Source organism: Helicoverpa zea, chromosome 3 (genome assembly GCF_022581195.2).
Source record: "Helicoverpa zea isolate HzStark_Cry1AcR chromosome 3, ilHelZeax1.1, whole genome shotgun sequence".
In the NCBI taxonomy this organism is placed as follows: domain Eukaryota; kingdom Metazoa; phylum Arthropoda; class Insecta; order Lepidoptera; family Noctuidae; genus Helicoverpa; species Helicoverpa zea.
In genome coordinates, this window is record NC_061454.1 from 12940590 (window position 1) to 12950963 (window position 10374).

The following is a 10374-nucleotide window of genomic DNA, read 5'->3' on the forward strand; positions in this document are numbered from 1 at the left end:
TCGACGAATTATAGTGTAGGGATGACTAATTCCACATTCATCTTTGCAGTCTTATCTATAGAGTTTAGTGGTATATCTCATAGACTTTATTAGTCACCTCTATTTCTTTATATTGCACGTTTTCCTTAAGACCGACTTTTGAATAGTTATGCTGCAAATCAGTAGTAGGTTATAGTTATTTTGCGATTAAAGACTGAACATTTTCATACGGGACTAATGTCCAAATTGAATCTCTGGTCGCAAGTCATGGATAGATAAGTTATAGAAGTCCACTAATAGCGGGTAATTTCATTTATGAGATGACGTCAGACAGAGAAGTATGAAATAAAAATTTAAGTAAGGTCAGGAAGATGACGATGTTGCGAAGTTAGTATAATTCCTCTTTGAACACTTTGGTAATGAATCAAGATGCCTAGTATTGAAATGGTTTCAAGACCATCTACTTCATTAGAATTACTAACATAGTTTTCTACAGTTATATATATATATAGTTTTCTACTAGAATTACTAAACCGATATAAGTTTTGGATACTTCAAATATGTAAATGGTTATTATTATCATGCCAACTTTTCATAACCAAAAATTACACCATCCAAAATTGTACTAACATCAACATCCTACGAACACCATTACATAAAATTTTCAAATAAACAAGATGTGGGCTGTAACTGCATTTCGCTAAAACGGATGCGGTTATCACACTAGTCGGTAGGTACATATTATATATTGGTGTAATGCTAATAAACCGATCGGGAAAACATAAAATGTATGGGAATTAGCATAAAGGGTATGGACAGACGCGGAAGTCGCTTTTATACGAGACGATTTTTAAGAAATCGTGACCGAGTGAATAAATAAATCTAAATTTGGACCACAATCAAAATCAAAATGTTTTTATTTCAAATAAGCCTTTGCAGGCTCTTGTGGAACATCACACTATTTGTATGGTTCCAAAAAGTTTGTCTCATGGAGAAGAGCCGGCAATAAATCCATACGACCACGGATTGGAACCGGGGTTGTTCCTATAGCTATTTAGATATGCTATCAGTCACTATAACTGCACGTCGTCAACTTGGTCAAAAGACAATTAATGTTTACTTCTTGTATTAAAAACTGTCGAAACTCGCATCATATAACACTACACTCCTAAAGTTAGCTATTGGGGGCAACACGTAAGCGCTGCAGTATTATTTTGTATTTTTTAGACAGTTGTGAAATCATGTAAGCAATTTTCAGACCAACTTAGCTTCTTGATAAAATCTGTGTGAACGAATGCGCAAAGAGTCAAATGATTTCATAAAAAAGTTATGTTTGGCAGACAAAGAAACTGCGGCCATTTTTTTTACCTCACGACTCAAATCCGACATAAAATCGTGTGGTCTAAACGGCCGTATCGACATCGATGTTCGTACTTGTCTATCGTGTAACATTATTTATTGATAAACTAGTTACTTTGTGTACAGAGCCCGCGGGACCTCTTCCTTGCTAGGGGATATAGTTTCATATAATTTTTATGACAAGTCCTTGTTTATGATCTTAGAGAAAGGCCTTTTCTTTGCAGTTTTAGAGGTGGAAAGTGCAGTTTTTATCAGGGCGGAATAATTGGGCGGAATATATACAGGTATGCCACATCGTTTTTATCAGGGTTTTATTACGAAATAAGTCAATTGAAATAACTTTTATTACTTTTTATACCGTACAGTTGGTCGGAATGACCCATAACCCTCGAAAATTAGAACCACTCAAATAGAGGACCTCCCGTAGAGGTATTCAAGTCATAGGACGGAGTGCAAATATTGTTATAGAGCATACTCAAGAGCATAACAATGTATGAACGTTAATTTTTAGGGTTAAAAGCAATAAAAGGGGAGGCGATTATATTAGTGGGATGCAATTATTGCTAATCTATTGTGATGCAAATTAGGCTAAAAGGTACAGCACGTGTTTACCTATTCATAAATCTTCGAATTTTAGGGTTTTTAATGCACAATCTTCTCGTAAAAACTGGTTAGTTTCAATTTAATTTTTTCAGCTTGTGAAAAAAGTATTTCGATTTTTTATTAGAAGCTAGCCGTTTTGCCGCGGTTTCACCTAACACCAATCTGCCCGGTACCTGGATAAAATATACATAGCCTGACTCGGGAAAAGTATAGCTGTCCAATAGTAAAATTCAGACGTTTCCCAGCCTTTAGGGTACAAATAAACAAAAAAAATCCTTTTTAATGAATAAGTATATATAAGTCCTGCCATACAATCACTCACAAAAGTAGGAAAAGCGAAGTTATAAAAATACTCGTAACTATTATAATTTTCCGAACCGTTAAATACATACGTACATATCGATTACATAAACACTAACACATGCACAAAAGCAATGTGTGCAAATGCAATTAATTTGCAACCACGCAGAGTACCTACCTACTGATAATATTATCTAACGAAGATTTATCTCAATGTGTTTATTGAACAGTGAGAACCATGGAAACTGGAAAGTGTGGACACTAGACCATTAGGCTTGGCATGGTGCAAGCCATGAGATATTAGCGTGTTACTTATTAGTTTCATTTATTTATTCACTAGCTTTCCGCCCGCGGTTTCACCCGCGTCCCGAGATAACTGCTTCCCGTAGACGGATGGTGACAAAAATCCTATGTCCTTCTCCCGCGTCTAAGCTATCTTACGTCTAATTTTCAGCTTAAACGGTTGAAATGTTTACATTTCCTAGGAGCTGTATACAATTCATAGACTTCATACATTTCCGGCAACATACAAAATATAAATTACCATCGTATTTTTAATCGTCCACTGCTGGGCACAGACCCTATCTCACATAGAGAAGGATTGAGCGTTAATCACCACGCTTACTCAATGTGGGTTGATGATTTCAAATATTATAAGTACAGGTTTTCTTTCCCCTTAAATCTGTCATTACATTAAGGTATCTTAGAAAGTACATACAAACATAGAAAAGTTGCATTGGCCTGACCTTCTTTTTCTATACTTTTTTTAAAGAAAATTAAAAATTCAATGAAAGTTTTTAGCCCGTCTTATACCGGCCAAATACCTAATCCTTGTTATGTGCCTATTGCCATTCATTTCCATACCTACTAAGGAATGACTTAAAGTTTGCAGTGTGCTCTAAGACCGTATTTATTAATACAGCTGTGTATAAATAAAGTTAATTATTATACCTCGAGCTCGTATCTTGGGTCACACACTCCCGCCATAGCTAAGTCCGCACCGGTGAATGCATGCGTATTGTAGCCTACAATGGGCAGGCGCCATGTAAGTCACCAGGCGGTGGCGGATCAATCTTGCAGACTTCATGTTGTACATATTTGATTTATAACAAGTAATTTATAAGATAACTGGAAAAGTGAAATCCAAATTAACTTTATCCAATAATAAAAGTACTGTTTCTCAGACTCTTTTCTTGTAATTTCTCTTTATGTTAAATACCGGAAATATAAATAAATGGGCTACCTACTCAAAAATAATCTTACGCACAAATTAGGTAAGTATATACCAAACGCTCATACGTCACGCGACAAAAAGAGTCACAATTTCTAACCCTTCGCATTCCCTCAACTTTTCGTCCCTAAAAGGACGACGGAAACACTTCGGGCTGGCCACTAACCATTAGCTGTTAGAAGGGTTAACTCGTTCGCAACTTTGCGCCCAAAACGACAAAAAGATATAAAAGCGTTTTTATGAAGCCCATCCTTCTAAATACAGGTTTTTGGAACGTAAAATATGGAGTAGGATCAGATGGCAAGCTTTGAAATTGTAGCAAAAATCATAAAAAGTAGCATAAAGCCTTCCTCAAAGAATGGGCTAACTAACGGTGAAAAAAACTGTCCAATCGATCTGATTAGTTCCTGAGGCAAACACATTCAAATAAACGAACTTTTTAATATCGTTAAGTATAGACGTCCCACCAAAACAGCTGCATTTTTTTATTAAATACCTACTTCATACCCGAACAAAACACGACAGGTGAGAGAGAAGGAAAAGCGAATCCAATACAAAGGTATATACTATTTACATATTACAAAAATGGGACCGTCATCCGTCAGCTATGACCCTTTACCCTTGTCAGAACACAGATGTTGAGTTCTCTTACTCAAGAAACAAAGTAGGTACATGGAAATTTTAATCACAGAGATACCATCAACGAACTCTAGTGGTTTCTACGTGGTGTTACCTACTTGCATTTTTTTGTCAAAAAATGGCAAACTAACATTTCAAAATTCTACTAGGAACGAAAATTTGTATGATATATTATAGATGTTTGTTACTCTTTCACGAAAAATCGGATCAACGGCTATTTAATTTTCTCATATCATATTATACTAGCAAGTATTGAAATTTTAATTTTAGTTAGTTAAGAGGATAGTTTTCAATAAAAACACGTAAATATTAAAAAGTGTAAATTGATACGAAGAAAGTAAGGATATTTAAATCGACAGGAATGAAAATATATGCTTGCTCAAGAAGAAATTTTTTATCTTTATCTTTAGAAATAAATTAAGTATAGGGTATAGATTAACCGAATATGACGCAATAGAAAATAACGGAAGTAAATTCAAATTATTTTTCACTCGAGCGCAAAATAATTAACAGTTAATCATAATCAATAAGAATGTAGTTTCTTCATTAATTTTGCCATTTTGTTGCGAGGCTTGGCCATGGAAGCATATTTGGCGTTCATAAGTATAATATCTTATGTTATAATAACCGATTCAAGTAAGTACAATCCTTTTTGAACCGACTGCTCAGAAGTGGGAATATTTAAGGGAATGATTCAGAAGGCTTAGTATTTCTTGTTTCTAAGGTCCTAACGGCCGGTACGGTGGACCTTGAGCCCGTTATTGGCCACCTATTTAAAATATTTTTACATGATTTTTATAAATTTTAATATTTAATCATGTTAAAAATTATGTTATTATAAAATAAATAAATGGAATGATAAATCACACTAACTTTATATGTTTGTTCATTCTTCAAACGGCTTAACGGTTTTGATAGAACTTGGCTGTAATACAGCTTATACCTACATCATAATAAAATATAGGCGACTCTTTATCTGAGTGCGGGAATTACTTCTATTAGAAAGCGGGTGAAACCGCTGGTAGCTAGTATATAATAATATAAAAAAAAAACAATAGCTGGTTTATACATATATACTTTTGCCCGCGACTTCGTTCGCGTGGAATAGTCACTTCCGGCAGATTTTTGGTTTGACCAATAGATGGCGCTATAAATCCGGAATACATTTTATTTTTTATTTATGTCCTTTCTCAAGTTCCAAACTATGTTTGTACCAACTTTCACATAAATCGGTTCAGTGGTTTAGGGGTCAAGAAAAGACAGACAGAAAGACAGACAGAGTTACTTTCACATTTATAATATTAGTTAGAATGTCGAGTATGTATCATGGTAGCAGTAGATACGATCTCTGCAACCAAAGATTATAATTCTTATTTTCTAATCGTCGTATTTTTCTATTACAGTACCACCAGAACAATGCTTTGCCAATTTTAGATGGGATGACTGCGGCCGAGAGCCTAAACCGGTCATGTACTACTGGAAGCCAGGGTCAAGATGTGAAGTTGGTATCTGGCGAGGCTGTCTTCCCAACATCAACATGTTCAGAGACGAGTACGAATGCGTATCAACATGCATCTTCTCCATGCGGGCTCACGCCGACCATTTCAACATGATCAATGAGGAAGAAGAACCTGAGACCGAGCTGCCTACTACTGAGGTGGATCTTAATGTAACGGTTGAGACGGGCAATGATACCATTGTCAATGGCACAGACGGACTGAACAACACGGAGGTTGAAGAAGGTGGAGGTGGCAAGAACGACACTGGAGCAAAAGAGGATAACACAGCAAACGAAACTGCTGCCGGTACTGACGGTGCTGCCGAGACTACTGCAGCGGCTTCATAAAGCAGTTTTATATCTGCGCTCCTTTGTATCTGCGATTTAAAATACAAAATAAAACACCGCCTATTTATTTACAATAAACTTCTGCCGGCAACTTCGTCCGCGTTGGATTTTGTGCTAAGAGAAGAAATATAATAATAAAATGTAGAAAAACACTCGGGCTGCGGTCTCACACAGATAAGCATGTCACTGACGTGTAACCCGCCCATAAATAAAACGAACCCGGTATTGCACGGATAACATTCTGTTTTGACAATGCAAAAAATAGATCAAATATAGGTTTCGTTTTTCGCAGACTTCAAAACGAATATACGTTTCTATTAAAATTTGCTTTATAGGATGATTGTTGGTTAGTTTATTATTCAGCGCGCCGACATTTGAATTTTAAAGAAATTCTATAATTGCATGTTTTCGACTACATTCTTTACTGAAAAAAATGTCATTATTATAGAAAACCTAGGAAAAACATTTCTTGGAAACTAAACATTACTAGTGGCCCGCGGTACGTGCTTCACTGCGTATAAAGTCCATAATTTTTTTACAAAAACTGTGTTAAATAAAAAACCAGTCGACCGATTTTGTGCAAATTTCACCTAAATAGTCCAAGCTAAGCCTAAACATTAATTCGGCTTGGATAGGCGAGACCGTTCTTGAGTTATAAAACTACAAATAATAGTGGCATTAATTTTTGTCTAAATAATTTTGTTGTAATGACGGAAATACTATAGGCTGAAGGTTTTTATCGGAGTAAATTCGTTGTAACAGTGGCAGCAGTGGTCCCTGTATTTGTAAGCATAGCCTTTGTCACTATGACATCACTGCCCTTTATCGGCATCGGCTTTTGTTTTCAGTGCTGAAGTAATTTGAATTAGATTTATTTTTACCAGCTCAGTTAAGCTGATGGCAACCTCACAGTAGCATGATATGAACGATCAAAGTTAATCAGCACCTGGCGCGATCAGTCCGTGGATGGGTAACCATCTATTTTATGAATTCCTACACGTTTTAGGGGCTCACTTTTTGGATCAAGATAAATCTTTGACAGTCGGCAAGTGATATCCTGGTTGTTCAGGTAAATGAGTTGAGTAGGACTTATTGGAAGTCGTGTCATGTGAAACACCAGTATTCCGATACAAATGGTCTGGCTGGCAATAGTATAAAGCAGATACTTTATCTGTATTCTTTGTGTGTACGAAATTAAATGAATGAAATTGGAGTCAATAGTGGAACGCTATCTTAATTTACGTTTACATAGGTACTTAATAATCGCGACACTTGCTTTGTCGAGATTTTTAAAAATTTTATCATTTTTAATCGAAAGAACTTCAATCACGTTGGCTGTCTGATTTTTAACAATTGATTTTATATATGAAAGGGGTACTAAATCTTTTGTGCAGTTGACAGCAATAAGTCAAGAGAAAATTGCATATTTGGTGCCATGCTGACGGGACCAAGAAACGGTCAGACCATAGAAAGCTTTTTCTTAATTCTTGTCATCCATCCACGGACCGATGTTGTCAAGCGTTGCTTAACCTTACGATCGATCGGCCAGTGGGGCTGACTTAGCCATGAGCCACTCTTGTATAAGTACCTAGCTAGCGTATTCCTCCAACGGCCAGACTACATTGTACGGCCGACAATGCAGGCAGAAAGTCACCGGCCATTCGCGGTCTTCGGCACAAGTTATAATATTTGAGCGATCATAACTTTTCGAAAAAAAAACACTGGTTAATGAATTAAAATAATTTGTTGGTCAAATTTATATTTTTGAATTGTGTGTATATATTAGGCAATGTATAAAAATAGTTCATAATGTAGTTCGTAGACGAGACTGCGAAAACAAATATAGAATGACCGATTACATTATTTAAAAACAAACACAATTTTACTATTGTTCATGTCGCGAACTACTTCACGAGCTAGGAGACGAACTTATGAGGCTGAATGCACCCAAAACACTCTCTTTCTCTCTCGTACGTATTTACGTAGAAAGGAGTGACGCGAAGTTCGTAACATACATATATAAATTAAAAGCTTCAAAATGAGTAATCAAAAATAAAAACTAAGTTCTGTATTTACATATGGACTCGCTAAAGTTACAAATTTTATCAATTTACGTTAATAAGTAATACAGATATTTTTGTTGGAAAATCATTATAAGAGGTAAGTTTAAATTTTTGTATCGAGAAAACTTTTCGAGAACGTGTTTTGAAATTAACAGGGTTCTCAGAAATATGTTCAAGTTTAGTATTTTTTTCGCCGTCAAAAACTGTATAGATTTGTCCAAAATATTGTTTGAGACAAGCCAATTTGGGCATTCAGCGTCTTAATATGGTGTATTTCTCGAATTACAAGCAAACAACGACATCCAAATTGATTATTACCTTTGACCAGGGTATCCCGGCAATGATGCTTTCGATCATATATTTTATTTAGAGGAGATAATCTCATAAGAGAAGGATAAAAAAATACCATAAAATACCATAAACATAAGAGCAATCGGTGCACAAAATTAGTTCATCCGTTGTGAAGCTACGATAGCAAAGATATACACACATACAAAGGCAATATCCCATTGATTTTGAATAATTTTGATTGAGTATGTAAAAAAATGTGTTCTTAAGTAAAAAGTACGTACCAAAGTTACACCAATGTAGTACAGCGTAGAGCGTACATAGGAAGGCTTCGACATAAATCGACAATAGAAGCTGAAAGTAGCCGACCAGAGGTGAATGCAGTTGTGGTTTAAGTTACAAACTTAAAGCAGTTTAAAATAAACTAACAACTAAAAATTTTACTAGCCGTTTTCCCGTGGTTTCTACCCACATCTCGTGGGAACTGCTGGAAGAGTGTCGCTTTCCAACGGTGAAATAATTTTTCAGATCGATTCTGTAGATTAGGAGCTTTCACGGTACAAAATAAAATATTGATGTATATCGGGTGTGTCGTAGCTAATCACATTAAATCCTATCACAAACCCTTTATGATATTCTATGGCGAATTTTACAAAAATTGCCTAATCCATTCAGTGGTTTAGCCACAGGAGTCATTTTTCGTTTTCATAATTTACAACATTATGTGTAAAGCAGAGATAAAGTTGGAGTATCGAATGTTTTGACCAACTGTCAGTTTTCAAGGGAGAATTTCTTTTGTTTGTAATGACTGACTCTTATATGGTGTTCTAATTCTCGCAATTTTTATTCTATTCACTATGTTTGAAAAAATCATTTTTATATTGTACACACTCCGTGTAATGTGGAAAAATTGAAAATAAATCAGTGGAGTTTCCAAATAAAGTGCAAACAGCATTAACTGATGTCAACTATCTTCGCTGCTTCAAGTAATTGCATCTCGTTATAATAATAATATAATATTAAAATGAAAATTGTGAATAATACTGGCCTCTTATCACATGGAGCAAACATTAAAGTAGCCTCCGGAGGCCAAGATAACCATTTAGCAGTTGCAACAAACCTGCCTATTACGCCTCTAGCCTCTCCATTGTTTTCTCACTAAAATAATAACCGGGTAAAAGCTGCTCGCGCATGCTTCAAGCTTAAAAAATGAAATGCGAAACGTATTATGAATTAAGACAAGGTTCTCTTTGAAATATCGTTTTGTTTAGCAGAAGTGAGGCTGAGGACTTTTTAGTACAAAATTGTTTGTTTAATAACATTGTTAATTATTCTGCGTTAACTATTGTATTGTGAGATTGTCATTGATCAGGCTTTTTATAAAAAAATAACGGTATAAAAATAGACGTTAGTCTAGCTTCTTTTATAAGTTCTCAAGCAAAATCAATCAATAAAAAAACTGTTAACCCATCTATTCAAACGAGTACGAAACTTTGCAAAGCCGAACATAATTCTAAACAGGGCATCGTAACGCAGGCACAATTGAAGTCAATAGCTCGGCTGGAAGTCGAGAACTATCCCCAACTTGCTCAGCTCACAAAGCCTGCATCGACTGGTACTGAACAAGCTCACAGTTCTAGTTCGTAAAACGATTTATTAGCCAAGTACTCGTGATGTTTTCGCTTTTGTTGCCGATAATGGGGTATTGCAACCAATTGTGGTAACGCGGATTCTAATCTAGCATAGCATAGCAACTGTTTTGCGATCGGGTTTTAAAAATATGGGAGATTAAGACCGTTACAACCGTTTTACTGGTAATTTTAACAGTTTGTTTAAAATATTTATTTACTCATTAAAGTTGGTTTTAAACTATATAGTTCGGCCATTCAGAGAATGCGTTCCTGACACGTCGCGATTGAACTGACGACGTAACTTTGCAATGGCGTTGCAGTTACGATAAAAATATTTTTGCTGGTTGTTTACCGTTTTAACAATTGAGGAGCATTAAAACAACATTATTATATCAATAATCAATGAATGTAGTTACGTCGTCAGTTCAATCGCGA

At 35.5% G+C, this 10374-nt stretch overlaps 1 protein-coding gene across 1 annotated transcript; it reads left to right on the plus strand.

The window, feature by feature from the left end:
* The first annotated feature begins 5421 nt into the window (after positions 1-5421).
* Positions 5422-5992, plus strand: LOC124645752. Its single transcript, XM_047185627.1, has 2 exons — positions 5422-5428; positions 5515-5992. Exons 1-2 carry the CDS (start codon positions 5422-5424, stop codon positions 5955-5957), a joined length of 450 nt encoding a protein of 149 aa, XP_047041583.1. The 3' UTR covers positions 5958-5992.
* Positions 5993-10374: the final 4382 nt, after the last annotated feature.